Below are 17,270 nucleotides of genomic sequence, written 5' to 3'. Positions count from 1 at the left end.
CTTATACTGAACCAGACCCTTGGTCCATCAAAGTCAGTATTGTCTACTCAGGCCAGCAGCGGCTCTTCAGGGTCTCAGGTAGAGGTCTTTCACATCACCTACTTGCCTAGTCTCTTTAACTGGAGATGCCAGGGATTGAACCTGGGACCTTCTGCATGCCAAGCAGATGATCGACCATGAGCTTTCGAGAGTCCAAAGTTCCCTTCATCTGAACTAATGAAAGGAGCTTTGACTCTCAAAAGCTCAAGCCCCCCAAAAATCTTGTCGCTTTCTAAGGTGCTACTGGACTTGATTCTCGCAGCTTTTATGTCAAATGGACAATATATTCAAATGGATATCCAGTCAATAGAACTTTCTATGGCACAGCACTGAGATGATCAAGCTTTTATGTCAAATGAATAGAAAGGGAAGGGAAATGATGGCAATATGAACAGTCAAATGCATAAAGACAAGGTAGATTTTTTAAAAAAATCTATATCTCTTGTTTGTTTAGTTTGTTAATTAGGACTTTTATATCCTGCACAGCAGTAGAACTTCAGAAGGCTGTCAATATATTTAAATTGGATTATGTCCTATTTAAATTAACAAACATCATAAAAACAACTTTTGTAAAAAAAGCCACCCATATTATATTGTGGTTGTATCACTTTTATTGCCCAGTATTTTCAAATTAATTCATCTGATTACATCTTAAACATTGTGCTCTGAATTCTCCATGAAATAACATAATTTCAACATTAAAAATATATATTTAGAAATTTGGCAGAGCGCCAGTTAATATACATGTTGAGGTATGTTAAATAGCAACATTTGCTGGAAAACGTGATTCAAGGGCTTATATCTAGTGCCCAACAGGAAAGAGGATCTTTGGATGACTCTACCCTATAATCTTTCTTGCGTTGCCTGAAAAAAAAAAGGGGAAAATTAATCCTAAAAGTAAAATTCTTCATGTTCCAGTCTGACACTACTTACGTACACATGTGCTGTCAAAGCCACAACCAATTTATAGCAACCCCAGCAAGGGGCTTTCAAGGGAAGTGAGAAGCAGAGGTGGTTTACCATTACCCTCCTCTGCAGAGCCTTCATTGGTTGTCTCCCATCCAAATATTGACTGTGCTTATGGAGTTCCCAGGCCATTGCTGGGGTTGGGGAATCCTCTGCCCTCAGTGAACACTCCCCACCATTCAGCTGGTGGGGGGAGGGGAACTGTGCCAAAATGGGGGATGTCAGCAGCATCCCGATGTGCTGATGTCACTTTCAGTGTGTACAGAAAGTGATGTCAGCACATCTCTCCCTTTCCCCCTGCCTCCCCTAGAGCATTAGATGCTGCTTCGGTAGAGTCCAAGGCACCATGACTTAATGTACTCTGGTAAATATAATTCCCAGAAAAGGGGGACATTAAGATCACTTGGTGTTGGGCGGAATGAGGGGAGGAATATGAGAAGGGAGAGGAGAGTTGGCTTCCCATTCAAAGCCAGTGAGAATGAAAGCAGGCATAACGGAAATGGGTGAGTGCAATTATTAATTCAATAACACATAAACACATAACTTTTGAATCGAAAATATAAAATCAACAGGCAGGATATAAACATTTTCAAAAATAAAAATAAGTATTCACACAGCTTTTTCTCCACTTCTGCTGGAAAATGTTTCATGATTGCATATATCCAAGGCTGATAGGTTTCTCATTTTACATATTCAATATTTCTCTACACAGCCAATTCTTCTTCTAATTAGTTATATTTAACTGTCCTTCACATGGAACTACTGCTTTGGGGGAACCACTTTTCTATAATGAAACCCTAAGTACCCAAGGACTGTAAATGTTGAAACCATTTGGTTGGGGCAAATCATGTGGGCTTTTTTAATGCAATTCACCCCCGCCCCTCAGGAATGCGCTCTTAATCTAACTTTTCTTTAACTGTTTCAATTAACTGTCCAAGATGAAAGCAACTCAACAGTGCATTCCTAGGGAGAGTTACTCCAGTCTAAGCCCATTGAAATGACTAGGCTTAGACTAGATAAATTCTCTTTAGGAATACACTGTAAACAAACCAGGTTCCTTGAGTGTTTGTTTAACTGGCAAACTCGGCAAGAAAAGATAAGTGATATCATAGCTACTGCTACACTGCCAAGGAAGTTAGAATTATCTGAGCACTTTTAGCCCAGAGAAAAAACAAAGCTACAGTTTTTTTATGTGTATCACCGACTGGAGAATTCTCAAAAGACTATAACATTCTCTGTTGTGTCTTTTACCTTGTGGTGTCATGCTTTCGTCCTTGGACATCAATTTGTCTCCTCCTTCCATAAATAGGATTTTCAAAATGTGTATTGAAGTAAAACTGACCTGGGGAAAAGAAAAATAATTATGTCTCAAAAGTAGCGGCTGCAATCCAGCATCAAGTTATTGTTGCCATAGTTTAGGATACTGTTGTCAGTAAATAAAGGTCAATATCAATGTCAAGATAAGTAATAACCTTGACATTCATTTTTATTTGTATGTTATGGGATCTCTGTGTGTAAGAAATACATCACGGCTCTTGCAGCCTGGCAGGACACAGGAAAAGAAATCTACAGTTTGAACTACAACTAGACCCCAGTTATAAAAAGAGGTACAATGTGTGTGTGTGTGTGTAAAGTGCCATCAAGTCGCAGCCAACTTATGGCAACCCCTTTTGGGGTTTTCACAGAGGTGGTTTGCCAGTGCCTTCCTCTGCGCAGCAACCCTGGCCTTCCTTGGTGGTCTCCCATCCAAATACTAACCAGGGCTGACCCTGCTTAGCTTCTGAGATCTGACGAGATCAGACTAGCCTGGGCCATCCAGGTCAGAGCAACCACGATGTACTTTGTTTTAATGCTCCCAATTGCCTCCTCAAATTACGGCTTCAGAGTAACTGAGTGAGAAGGAAAGGTCTGATTCCACCTCCCTCAGAGAGCTGACACAATGTTGGGGGAAAGTTGACAGTTTAGTCAATTATAGCAGGGAGAGCTGTATGAGAGGGAAACAGGGTTGAGTCTGTGAGTGAGACAGCATGAATCAGAATCTGCCTATAAAACAGTTTGTAACTGAGGGGACTGGAGGAATGAAGAGACTTAGCGATTAATAGTTTGTTGAGAAACAGAGGCACCAGACTCAGTTGGCGGATCCACTATGAAACTAATGAAGCTTAAGCTTCAGGGCCCCTAATCCTGGAGGGGCCTTGAAGCAACTTTTGTTTTAATTAATGGATTTTTCAACAAAATCGATTGAGTTTTTTTAAAGGTGTTTGTTCTTAAAATAAGTCTATTTTAGTGATAGAATCATAAGCCAATGAGTTGAAGCACTTAATATTGATCTTAGAATATGCTCTAATACCCATTTCATATGGCCTCATATGGTCCCTGTAATTGGTCATATTTCAAAATTTTCTTGGGGGCTTGCAGCGCCTGAACCCCCAGTTGTATGGGCCCACTGAGCTCACCAGAACCTATTCATAGCCTACATTTTGGCAGCTGAATCCTTGAATCCTCCGTTGGTGCATGGTTTAATAGTTCTATAGCTCAGCCCTTAGGCTAGAGTCAATTGGAACGATAAAAAGACATCTGAATTTTTAATTCAGGCTGCAATCGTCTCACTTGTGCATTTTAACACCAAAAACCAGATTTTCACCTCTTTATCCTAACGAGACCCCTCTGATAACTTTCTACCTCTCTATTAGAGAATTAACCAATACTGCCAAAGAACAACCCCACTGAAGAAGATAACAGTGGTTACCCAGATCTCGTTGCTGGTGGGAAGGAGCTCACTGTATCACATTTTCAAGGACTCCACCCCACCACCCTGTTCTCTGCCATTTGGGCCTTGAGGTCCTTGCAAGGGCAGCAAGGCCCTTTGGACCTTGCTAGATGTTGTCCTGTTGTTGCTGGTTGTGAAGGGTCCCCATAACAGTTCAAGCTTCAGGGTCCCAAAATGGAGGTCTGACACTGCCCAGACATACCTGGAGAGGACCCACGTGGTGTGGGGAGGAGGCCAATAAAAATCCTATAGGCAAGGGATGCTAAGCACCTCTGATGGAGATGCTTAATGAGGTTGGCACTAGGGTGCCAAGGGATGGGAAACAGCAGCCAGGAAAAAGTGTCACTCGCCTCATTGGCAAGATGCTGCTGCTTGGCAGCTGGCCCTTTTCCATAGTTGAAGATGTCAGCTTCCATAGGCTGCTCCAGGAAACTTATCCCTGGTACACAGTCCCTGCTTGAACAATGCTGAACAGTACTGTGGTGCCCTCCTTGTATAGGGCTGCCAGAAACTATGTAAAGGCACAGTTGTCCTGCACTTGTGAGAAAACTGTGCACTTCATATCCAACATCTGGACCTGCCCTTAGGCACAGCATGTGTATCTAATGCTGACATTGCACTGGTGGCAACATGACAATGTTCTGGGATGCTGAGACCTGTGATTGCTGGCATCTCCTGCAGAAATGTTGGCATCTCATGAGTCACTTCTCACACGGTGTGAAGATGTGAGAAGCAGGTGCTAACAGTAGTGCCAGAGCACTGCCCAATCGGTGATGTCAGCACTCACTGTATCTCCACCTACTCCATGCTTAAGGCCTTGGTGGAGCAGAAGAGTGTCCTGACCTCCTTAATCTTAAAGATCAATGTTGTACGGGGGGAGAGCCAGCTCAGCCCAGAGGAGTGGTTGATGTCCTTAAACCCAGTTGCTCTCATCTGACACAGCAACCCTGGCTCTGGTCATTGCCATGATCCAAATGGTTCAGGAGCAGATGGCTGCCAGATACAAGACATGCAGACTTTGCTCCAGCAGTGCATGTGCTGGTGCAGAGGCTGCAAGAAGGCATTGGGTCCCACCTTTAACCTCTCACCAAACAATAGATCTACGTGTCATTGACCCTGAGTGACCCTGCGCATCAAGGGCAGCATCACCAAGTCAGCCACCATGTCATTCACTGGAGAGGCAAGCTCTTCCGGCAGGCTGGGATCATGCAGGACAAAAAGGGCACATGGCTGCCAGCAGAGGAAGAAGAGAGTAGTGAAAGCAGCTCCATTGCTGTTCCTCCCCTACCTCCCCTGCTGAGCAGCATCCCCCTCCCCTGCAGCAACCACTGAGATTAACTTGGAGATGGAATTCATCGGGTGGGCACGTAGCTCCTCTGGGAGTATGAGGCACACAGGACAGGATATGACGGCTGCAATAGTGAGGGAGTACCTTGCTGAGCTCTACAAGTTACAGATCACCAATCCATTGACCTATCGGGTCATAAGAACATAAGAAAGGCCCTACTGGATCAGACCAAGGCCCATCAAGTCCAGCAGTCTGTTCACACACTGGCCAACCAGGTGCCTCTAGGAAGCCCACAAACAAGACTACTGCAGCAGCACCATCCTGCCTGTGTTCCACAGCACCTAATATAATAGGCATGCTCCTCTGATACTAGAGAGAATAGGTATGCAGCATGACTAGTATCCATTCCAACTAATAGCCATGAATACCCCTTTCCTCCATGAATATGTCCACTCCCCTTTTAACTAATCCATTTAACTAAACCCCTTTTAACTAACTAATAGCCATGAATACCCCTTTCCTCCATGAATATGTCCACTCCCCTCTTAAAGTCTTCCAAGTTGGCAGCCATCACCACATCCTGGGGCAGGGAATTCCACAATTTAACTATGCGTTGTGTGAAAAAATACTTCTTTTTATCTGTTTTGAATCTGTCACCTTCCAGCTTCAACAGATGACCTCACGTTCTAGTATTATGGGAAAGGGAGAAAAACGTCTCCCTGTCCACTCTCTCCAAACCATGCATAATTTTATAGACCTCTGTCATGTCACCCCTTAGCCGCCTTCTTTCCAAGGTAAACAGCCCTAAGCGTCATGAAAGAGACAACCTGGCCAGACCTCTCTGCTGTGACCTAGAGCCTCCTCTCATGTCCTTCGATGAGTGTGAAGAGAGCATATTTTCTCCCACACGGGTGACAATATCAACCTGCATCACTCACATCTGCTCCCCTGAAGAGTTGCACAGCAGGTCTTTCTCAAGTTGAGCAGCTGGTCTTTTTTCTGCTCTTCAACTTCCCAGTTCTGGACTTTGATACTGAGCTAAGTGTATAAAAGGGTCAAGGCTCTTCTAAAAATGCCTTTTAGAAGGTGGTGAACCTGTGACTGCCTAACCTACCTGCACCTGTGAGTCTGAGAGGTTGCATTGGGGTGGTAGAGTAGAAGGTCACACTGTTCCACTCTGAGCACATATAATAAGGACATGTTGTGTACAGATATTTGAAAAACAGCCTGAGCAGCCATTCTGTAATTCTCAGAGCAGTTTCCTATTAACAAATTACTTCAATCAACCGTGACCACACATATGCTCTCTATACACCTATATAGTACCACACGATTGTTTGGAGATAATGACTAACTATAGATAACTATAACATCTTCACTTTATTAATCTATTACAAAACTCAGTTTATACATACCAAGAAGTCCAGTGACTTGGTCTGAAAAATGTTCACTGCCTATGAAGTATAATCCAAGGAAATGTTCAGGAAACTTTACATAGGATATTTTTATTGTGATATTATCTGCTCCTGATATGGAAACACTCTTTTCTTCTTCAATGTTAACCTTCAACCTATAAAAATAATCATAATGTTTTATATAACAGTATATCTGAACCCTATCCAAAAAGGTATGATTTAGGGAAAGACTCAAGACTACTATCTCGAAATGAAACACAGGAGACAAACTTACCCCTGGACTGTGAAAGATATAGTTGTTGTCCATGGGAGCATGGTTGCATTCCCATTATCATTCAGCACAATATGATCCTTTGATACATTAAGCCTCACATCAGCCTTCTGATAAGCTACTTCAAAATGCACGAATTGTTTTTTTTCTCCTAACTGGCCAGTCACTTGGATCCCTGACAATATGCGAGTCAAAGAACAAAGGATTAGAAACAGGAAGCATTTCATAAAGTACTGGCCAGGTATAATACAGATGTTAAAATATAACAGAAACCTAATTATAACAAGAACAATAATTGCTGTGGATAAATGTTGTTGTTGTTTTTTGAGGTTAGAACTGTGCAAAACCTTCACAGAAGAGTTTTAAAAAGTTTTTCTCTCTCTCTTGGCAGAGTACAGGCAGGGTGGGGGGAGTCAATTGCTCACCAGCCTCACCTATCAAGGCTTTAGGAATCCAAATGGTAGGCCTGAATAAATACAGTGAGATGGTCAAGTGACACACACACACACCTCCAGCTAGAAAGGTGACACCCAACAGGGGATAGAGATCAGGAAGACCTAAAGTGCTAGCAAGACTTCAGGACAAACTTCCTGGATACCTCAGAAAAAGCTTATTTGACTTGACCTGACCTGGCCAGTGGGAGGAGAAAGAGAGGTGATAAAACTCCTGGGCACAAGGAGGAGACTTTCTTTTGTGCTGATTCCACCAAGGCAGATGGAGCTCTCACCTGGAGTCTGCTGGAGGAGGTCACTGCCATGTGCAGGCCTGAGCAGAGGCTCCAAGGTAATGTGAAACCTTTAGAACCACAGTAACCTTGTAAGCTAAAGAACCTGCTTTAGGTTAACATCCACTAGGACAATTATAAAGGGAAGAACAAAGGAATTACATTTTACACTTTTCTTTCGGATTCCTTGCTCAGTCTATTGCTGTGCTGAGAGTATTGACATGTGTGGACATTTTCTTTTTAATAGATGCTTTATAACTTATAATGCTGGTAGCAGTTCTTTGTATTACACAAACCTCCATTGTTCTGAGCCAGCTATTTTAAAAGGAGCACCAAGAAGAAGGGGAGGTTCAGTCAGTTGGCAAGTGGCTACTCCCCCAGTGGCAAGTGACTGCTCCCCCAGTGGCAAGTGACTGCTCCCCCACAAGGCAGTAAGCTGTCTGCATGGTAACCAGATGCTGCGTGATGGGAGACATAGGCATGAGGCAAGGCCTTATATTGTCAATGCAGGAAAAGGAAGCTGGAAGCCCTGGTCATCTCAGGGGGCAATTCCTACAAATGCCAGGAGGTAGCAGTGGTTGAAACAAGAGAGGGAGAGAAAAGCCCCTCCGAGTGTTGGGAATGCTAGGTACGTGGAGACCTTGAATGGCCAGATGGAGACCTTGGATGGCCATTGGTGTCCAGGTTCTTCAGAGGGCCAGACAGAGCAGGGTCTACAGATCAGAGTGGGGCTGTTCTGCCACAACTGTCCACCATTTTAAACAAATGTTTGCAGATTTTTAATAGTAAAGAAATCTAAGAATAAACCATGGTTATAGTATAGGGTGTTAAAAGCAAGAACTGTCTTATTGGAATATGCTGTACAGAGACAATTTGATTGCACATCAGTTGTTGGTATAAAAGAAGACAATATCAGAAACTTTTAAACTTACTAACATAATATATCCAATCTTAATGGTAGTTAAGCAAACGCAAATGAACCAAACTCAAATGAAGGGGGGGCATGGAGAAGTTTCCATTATTGAGAGGTTTAGAATTTGGACACAGTTACCTTTTCAAAAACATACATAAGTAAGAATGCTCCTAAAATTTCTCTCATCCAAATTTCTTCCTGGATCTTAAGATTTCAAAGTGACATGACACCGCAGCCAGTCACAGGTTTTTTGGGGTGGGGAATAAGTGAGTTTGTCTAAGGCCAACTAGTGTGAGTATGGTGAGATGAGAACTGTCTACCTTGCAAAAGACCATGAGATGCAGGAACCAGCTGTGAGATTTCTATTTGAACCTCAAACTTAACCAACATATGCACCTAGTGACCAGTCACAACAGAAATAATTGGTGAGCATATTTAAAATTTACATAGAAAAAGTCACAGACTGTACTACTTGCATTTTATAGTCTTTCCTCTATAATTTAATGTGTGTGTATGTGTGTGCATGCATGTGTGGGGTTAGGGTTGCCAGCTCCAGATTCAGAAATTCCTGGAGATTTGGGGTGGAGCCTGGGGAGGGTGGGGTTTGAGGAGGCGAGGGGCCTCAGCAGGGTATAATGCCATAGATTGTACCCTCCAAAGCAGCCATTTTCCTGGGGGAACTGATCTTTGTCAGCTGGAGATCAGTTGTAATTCTGGGAGATCTCCAGGCCCCACCTGGAATCTGGCAATTCTAGTGGGGATCCACTTTGCCCACAGTTCATATGGCCACCCCTTTTCTCATGGCTGCTTTTTAAAGACCAAATAACATATGTTGAGTTCAGACCATAGAACTTTGATTCATGTGTTGTTTAATCCAAGACCAAGTATTAATCTATTTTAATGTCTTTTGAAAATAATAATCATATTGTCCTGAGTAAGTAGGCCCATGTCACTAATTTTTCAATAATTTAGAGTGGATGTGTTTGTGCACACCAAATATAGCAACAATGTTTCTCACAGTTTCACCCTTGGACACTGAAATAGTAAAACCACTGAAAGATATATATATCCAGATTCAGAAATTCAGATTCAGAAATATATATTCTGTGGGGAGAGCATCAATGTAGCTTTGATGCTGAAGCATAATAACATTTTTACCAGGGGAAATTTCTGCAGCATATCAATGAATTTTGGCCCTAGTAGGATACCTTCAAAAGATTAATGAATTTACAAAACAGTTGTACAATATAGAAATTGGTCCCTGATGTATTGGATGACTCTCTGCAGTATCTATGGCCCAATAATCAGATCTATGGCTTCAAAGGAAGATTCCTGTAATTAGCCCCTAAATCTTATGCCAGAATAAAAACATATTCATTTTTAAAATGTCTCAAGTCTCCTATTTATTTTTGCAGCGACCGACTAACATAATTACTTCTCTGGCATTACTACCAATTTTGGGATACTATATAACATGGAAGTCAAGAGAAACTGAGGATATAGCATTTGGGAAATGTACAATTTTGATTCCTTTTTATATGAGTTTGCTGTTAGACATTACCACCTCCAGAACCCTGTGTAGGGTGGGTTTGGGCAGGGGAAGAACATCAGTGGGATAAAATGCCCTGCAGTCCAACCTCCAGAACAGCCATATTCTCCAGGGGAACTGATCTCTGTAGTCAGTTGTGATTCCAGGGGGTCCCAGTCCCCGCCTGGAGGTTGGCAAGCCTGCTTTGGGCCATTCTCTTGGCCTAACAATGTTATCTTTGTGAGGAAATGGAGGAAGGGAAAAACACTTTTTTGAGAAAGCAGGCTTTGAATAAATAAATCGCAACAACAACAATTCTGGCTTAGGCCCAGTGGTGACACAGCTGCTGACAGCTCCTGGATGAAAGCTTGTGGTGAATAATGTCACATATAAAATGTTTTCAGAGGGCTTTCAGCCACTGAACCCACACAATGTCTGATGGAAACAGCAGAAGGATCTGAAACGGAAGGTAAGAAGTTGACAACTATTTACATTGTAAGACATACCTTTATCTGGATCCGATAGTAGGTACTGAAGAGCAGGTGTTTGTGAATGTGCAGTGATATTTAAACAAAGAACACTGTTTTCACCAGGAAACTGCAGTATGAAATCTGGATATTGTCCATCTGGGGGAGGAGGACAGGAAGAATTTTTTTAAAGGATGACTAGAAGCTATTCCTCTCTTCCTCCAGAATGTCAATGATCTTGTCTTAATTTTTGTAGCTGATACAATTAATAACTCACTTTAAAGAATTCAGCTGCATTTGTATGACTATTGTGTCAATTGATATAAAGTATTGTACTAAAAGAATAAGGCAGTTACAAATTACAATAAGAAACAAGTTTTACTGGTGAGAAAATCAAGTACAACCAATGAGGATCAAACCACATGTGACATAAGGATCCATGCATACTTATCCCCATATCCTCTCATTGAAATATAAAATATAGAGTCTTTTTTTAACAGAAACGGAGCATAAATGTGGAAGGAGCTAAACACGATGCCTGTCGACCCTTGTTACATTCCATTGCTTTAAGCAGTATGCCCCAATGTTGGCCGATGGTGCCCACCAATGATTCCCAGAGTACATTTTCCTCTTCCTGAAAATACCTATTTCTGCAAAGCAAAAAGCCACTTCTGGCTTTTCTCAACCTCTTTGGAGCAGAAAGTACTTTAGAACCTCAGGTGTCACATTTTTAATGAGGTACTGAAATTTGCTACCAGCCACTCCTGGTACTGTGTCACATTCTTTATGAATAACTTGCAGGATCCAGGATGCAGTATAACACAAAGTGAACTTTATTAATTATTTACATAACTTAGAAATTAGTATCCTCTTCTCCTCCATTTGAGTAATTTTTAAAAAGAAATTAGTATTAGAAGGAGCAGAACTGACTTGCTGCTTGGGTCGTGACTCAGCTCCTCTGCCCCCTCCACTCTAGGATGTATATTAAGTATCACCTATTTAAAGTCATAGCATCCTCACATCAGAATGTATCACCTTTGGGTTTGGGAAATAGCTGCCCCAAGTGTGGCAAGTTGCTTGGCTTGAAACCTCGTAACCTTTTCAATTGCTCTCTCCTGGCAGGCATTTTGTGATTAGTCTTGCCTAGAGAGGGGAAGGCCAAGAAAATAAAGAAGAAAATTTGAGAAACCCATGGCCATATTTTCCCCCAAAAGGATGTTTATTTCTGTTTTCCAATGGGAAAAATTGGAAACTTGGGAGAGCACAGAAGAAAAATTATAATAAGTTCTGTTTTGATCAAAGAAATGTTTGGAGAGAGGAGAGGCAGAAAGGGAAGGTTCTGCAAAATTTCAGCATTTTAATCAGCTGTTACTCAGAGGCACACAATTTCTCTGCAAACCTTCCTATGTTGCTGCCAGAGCACCACCCTGTGGTGTATAACTCAAAACAACTGTAAGGGATGAACTGTAAGGGATGGGGTAATTATCCACATATGCTGAAATTGCAGGAACAAGTACACTTTTAAGAAAATCTGATTGTTAGACTAAATATTCTTACAGCTGAAGAATAAATAGCTATAATAGTAAATTGGTCAAGTTTATTACATACCTCTATCATTCTTGAAATTCCCATTATCTAGACAAAGAATAACAACAGAATGAACATCACAGTCCATAAATGTAGTGGTCTAGGCAAAAGTTAACTGGGGAAAATTGTAACTTTCTCTTTGTTGAAACCCTTGGTCAAAATGTTTGTTTAAACCTGTGGCCAACGAAGCATGAGTCATTACAGAAAGTGTTAGGCTATAATAGGATCCACATGTAATGGTATATAATGGTTTTGTAATCACTTACCTCTTGGATTTTTCTGCCTGGACAGGTAAACTTCAGAAATTATCACAACAGTGTGATGTTCAACAACATGTGGATCCAGCCTGTGACTGTTCTGTACTATGGGATATCCCAGATATATCAATATATTTAATTCTCAACATGGCCAAATCTTTGATTAGTTTAATTGAGAGACAGGATCTATTAACAGACAAGACAGATTCTACTAACAAGACAGGTTCTACTAACCTGAAAAATGCCCCATGTTTGCAAAGAAATTTGAAATCTATCCATCCATCCATCCATCCATCCCCCTCCCCCAAATAACAGAAGCAGCACCTGTAGCTTTAAGAAACAAATGCCTCAGATGCTGTTGCTAGACAACAAGACAGTGGTCTTTTATGCATGGGTATTTTGACTCACATTTGCCCCCGGACTGACTTGGTTGTTCCTTGGAGTTATGCATGAGTTTTCTGTCCCTCAAAGTTGACCTCGCTCCCACCTCACACTCTCTCCAAGTCTTCCCGGTGGTCTTTTAACATGATTCTTAGTTCTTCTCCAAGATCAACCCAGGTCAAATCGTCACCATTACTGTGCATAGCCATAGTGCAGGTCTCTACCCAAGCTCCCACATACCCCAATTCAGGTGTTACCTCCTCCCATTCCACCTTAAACCAGCCTTCAGCCATCTCCTCCATGAAGCCCCAGAAGCTATTAATACCGGAGAGGTAAGCAGCCATGTGGCTGCTTGCTTCTCTGGCTGCCCTCCGCCGGTTTTTATTCTTTCGATACGATGATTTATTGTTAAACCAATTAAAATAGAAATTAAGAGAGAGGCAGCCGAGGCTAAGATCCAGCACTCCCTGAGCCCCCATGGGTAACCCATCACCCAAATGCAGGAGGGAGAGAACACTGGATTTTAGCCTTGGCTGCCTCTCTCAATTTCAATACCTTTATTGGCATACCAACAAGCAATCAAACGAACAGAGTGGCTGCCTCTCTCCTCATTTTTATTTATATTTTTAAAGATTTAATGATAAATCATCATATCAAAAGAAGAAAAATGGTGGAGGGCAGTCAGAGAAGTAGCTACATGGTTTGTTTTCTGGTGGCACTTGGGTTGTAAAATGACCACTCGCTGGGAGCAAAAGGGAGCTGGAGGGGTGGCAGTGGTAATGCTGTTTTTCTAACAATAAACACTATAGCCAATTACAAAACAGCATTGTCAAGGGGCAGGGCCTCGGACGCTTCCGGATTTTTGCTGGTGATTTTGCAGTACTCCTGATACTCCAGGAATTGCTTTGGGGCAAACAACCACCATGTATAGGATTTTGAGAATTCGGATTAGAAAATTGTGGGTCAAGAGAGTATTCCGTTGAATAAAAGACCAGTATTGCCACCTTTAGGACTTGGCTTGCTTTCAGTCAATAAAAGGGAAGGAGGAGGAGGCAGAACCCTTTCAGTACTGTTTTTGCTTTTGATGGAGGAGGCAGGAGCAGAATGGGAGTTAAAAATTACCCTGGCAAAGGGCCCCACCCCCTGCCTGCCCTGGCCCCACCTCCAAAAGGAGGGCTGGAGAGAGGAAGAGGCAGCCTGCCTCTGCCCTGCTTCCCAAAGGCTGCCCCCCAATTGGCTGGGCACTGCTTCCCTCATCATGCCTCATGCAGGGCTTAATGAGGATGGGTGCTACCTCCCCTGCCTTTCATGGGAGATCTTGGGAGGGCTGGGTGATGCCTCCCTCAGCTCATGAGGGGCTTGGGTAGGCACAGGGTTACCTCCTTCACCTTGCCTCGCACAGGACTTGAGCAGACCAGGCACCACCTCCCTCACCTCTCCTCATGTGGGGCTTTGGTAGGCTGGCCACTGATTCCCTTGCCTTATGCATAGGGTTGCCAGCCACTCCATGGCTGGGGCTGCGGGTGCACGGGCACTCTTATGATGATGCCCCTTCCAGTTTTACTTCCAGAAGTGCCAAATAGCCGCAGCTGTTTTTAAACTCAAAACCCCAAAATTGGCTGCAGCAAAGTTACAATAAGGTGCACTGATTTCTCTTTGAAGAGAAGAGAAACAGAGACAAAAGAGAAATCCTTCAGAAAGAAAAAATAAGAGGAATCAATGGCTATATCTAAAAATGTGGAGGAATGTGCGCCTGCATTAATGTAATTAATTCTACGTGACAGATGGAAGGAGCACTTTGTTGGGAATAGATCAGCCCCTCAATATATCAGGGTGAGGCACTTTCCTGCCAATCACAATACTGTTCACAGAAAAATAGGCACTTTTAAAATCTGTTGATTACCAAATCCAAACATAGCAATGTATTTTCCAAAGAACAGCAGAAAGGTTTGGAATAAAGTAATTATTATGCATGCCAACATGATCCTGGAATCCCTATTTAAGATAAGAATGATAAGAATACCTGAGAACTGAAACAAAGGAGGTATTTTCACTAGTGCTCCTTCATCAAAATAAACGTTGGAAGTATCTGGATCTGGATGAGGAAGCATCATACCTGTGAGAGATCTTCACTGTTATATTATTTTTCATACAGTAAAAATTTATGGAACAAGTTTGCTTACAGAGGTATATAAAAAGAGAGGTTTCTCCATTCTGAACTGTATACATCCCATCTTTGTTTATATCACAAATGCAATAATTTCTTGAGGACTGAACTCAGTGGGAACAGGTTCTGCTAATTTGAAGGAGAATGGGATATGCTGATTGGTTGAGCTTCTGTGTTATCATCAATAATGCTTCCCACAGCACTTTTTCAGCTTAAAAACAAATTATAGAAACAATTTAACAATGGACAGGAGCTTTATAACCTTTAAAATGTATGATTGTACAATCATACATTTTAAAATGAGGGCAGTCTACCATAAGAATCTTTTAATAAGATGATTTTGCAACACTATATTATGCAGATGTCTTTTAAAATAAATGCTGGTTCTCATCACAAAGAAACTATCATCAATAGATCTACTTGTTAACATTGCCAAATCTGTGGATGCTTAAATACAGAGACTGGAGCCATGAACAAACAAGATATATCCTTCAACAAACCTAAAAAAAGTCCCAGATTTGCAGAAAAATCTGAAATCTTAAAAAAAACAAAAACAAAGCAACCACTGGGGAAGGGTTACAAACCCAAAATGACAGAAGCAGCACCTGTAGTTTAAGAAGCAGGTGACTTCTGTAAAAGGGAAGGGGCAGGACTAGGGCTGTCAATTCGGTTTGGTCCGAACTGAAAATCAACCGAATTTCCCGATTCGGTGATTTTCTGTTCGGACGGATCCGAACTCAAAACTGGCGGGCAACGGGGGGGCCGAATTCAGTGAGTTCGGGAGTTCGCGAATAAATTCGGCAAATTTGGCCCCCCCTCCAGCGGAGCCCGCTGAAAGGTGCGGGCTGCCCTTTAAACTGATCTGCACCTCCCGACCGGGAGGCACAGGTCAGTTTAAAGGACAGCCCGCGCCTCTCCAGTGGAGCCCGCTGAAGGGGGGCGGGCTGTCCTTTAAACTGATCTGCGCTTCCAGGCTGGGAGGCACAGGTCAGTTTAAAGGACAGCCCGCGCCTCTCCAGTGGAGCCCGCTGAAAGGTGCGGGCTGCCCTTTAAACTGACCTGCGCCTCCCGGCCGGGAGGCACAGGTCAGTTTAAAGGACAGCCCGCCCCCCTTCAGGGGAGCCCGCTGAAGGGGGGCGGGCTGTCCTTTAAACTGATCTGCGCCTCCCAGCTGGGAGGCTCAGATCAGTTTAAAGGGCCCCCGCGCGCCTTCAGGGAATCCCTCTGAAGGCGCGTGGGGGCCGAATTTTTCCCCGAACTCCGGATCCCCCCGAATTACCGGGGATCCGAAGCGGGGGAGTTCGGACTTCGGCACGTACCGAACCCACAAGGGTCAAATTCGGCCGAATCCGAACTGTACCGAATTTTTTTTTTTGACAGCCCTAGGCAGGACCTTTGAGGGAGGACTCATTGCAACCAGGCTTGGACAACTTGCTGCCTTGCAGTTTTGATGTCTCACCCAGGCCCAGCTGCTCACTACTGTTCAACAAGACCCATCTTTCAAAAGATAATGTTCTGGAGTGGTTAGATTTTCAGATTAATATCTGGGATACCCAGATTTGAATCCTCACTTTACTGTGGAAGATCACTGGATGACTCTGGGCCAGTCACATACTCTCAGCCAACCTAACTCACGGGGCTATTTTAAGGATAAAACAGAGGAGAGTAGAATGATATAAGTTACTTTCAGCCCCCATTGTGGAGAAAAGTGAGATATTAATGAAGTAAGCACGTAATAAATAAAACTGAATATTGAGGGGCAGATAAAAATAGGTTGGTGGGTGGGTGGGAAGGAGAGCAGAGAAAGCGGGTTGCTAGGAAGAGGGAAAGAAGAAATAGTGAGGGAGGGTTAAATGAGACCCACACACACACACAATTCCTTGAGGGTCCACCTCTTGTAGCGTCTGTTTTTGTATGTAGCTTGTTTATTTATTTATAAATTGCTTTTCAGCTAAAATAGTTCTCAAATTCAAACCGGTATTTATTAACAAATGCAAGCACAAACTGAAGATTTCCCAAAGAACAGAAGAAGGGTATGGAAGGAATAAAATTTCCTAGATGAACAGCTAGACTCAAGTCCAGTAGTACTTTAGAGGTCAACAAGATTTGGGGGAGGGGCATGAGTTTCAAGAGTCAAAGCTCCCTTTGTCAGACTCCTGAAAGCTTATACCCTGAAATCATGTTGGTCTCTAAGGTGCTACTGGACTTGAATCTAGCTGTTCTATGGCAGACCAATATGACTACCCTCTGAAACTATTTCTCAGATGAGAAAATCATTAATGATGCATTGAAAAGTTAGATGTGTATCTATTAGAACTGCTTCCTCATGGGTGGAGGCATTCTCAGGGCAACGGAGCATCTACAAGGCAGGGGTCTCTGGGTTCTACTACCCTTGCAATTTTGTTCCACTACCTCTGTGTTCCACTACCCCTTTAAAAAAATAGATAGTAGCTGATATCAATGTAGTGTTTCAACACTATACTGATGTAGCAACCAG

At 42.7% G+C, this 17,270-nt stretch overlaps 1 protein-coding gene across 1 annotated transcript in view; it reads right to left on the bottom strand.

Moving 5' to 3' along the window:
- Nucleotides 1-827: 827 nt before the first annotated feature.
- LOC130475387 (inter-alpha-trypsin inhibitor heavy chain H4-like) overlaps nucleotides 828-17,270 on the bottom strand; it is a 37,991-nt gene continuing 21,548 nt past the window's right edge. The window contains exons 15-21 of the mRNA XM_056847157.1: nucleotides 12,235-12,330; nucleotides 11,990-12,016; nucleotides 10,421-10,540; nucleotides 6,753-6,924; nucleotides 6,479-6,633; nucleotides 2,257-2,347; nucleotides 828-903 (exon numbers count right to left, since the gene is read on the bottom strand). Coding sequence (XP_056703135.1) covers nucleotides 828-903; nucleotides 2,257-2,347; nucleotides 6,479-6,633; nucleotides 6,753-6,924; nucleotides 10,421-10,540; nucleotides 11,990-12,016; nucleotides 12,235-12,330 — 737 coding nt within the window. The remainder of the gene's footprint in view (nucleotides 904-2,256; nucleotides 2,348-6,478; nucleotides 6,634-6,752; nucleotides 6,925-10,420; nucleotides 10,541-11,989; nucleotides 12,017-12,234; nucleotides 12,331-17,270) is intronic.

The sequence above is a fragment of the Euleptes europaea genome, chromosome 1 (assembly GCF_029931775.1).
Source record: "Euleptes europaea isolate rEulEur1 chromosome 1, rEulEur1.hap1, whole genome shotgun sequence".
Classification (NCBI taxonomy): domain Eukaryota; kingdom Metazoa; phylum Chordata; class Lepidosauria; order Squamata; family Sphaerodactylidae; genus Euleptes; species Euleptes europaea.
The sequence above is the reverse complement of the archived record's forward strand: the minus strand, read 5'-3'. Positions and strand labels throughout refer to the sequence as shown.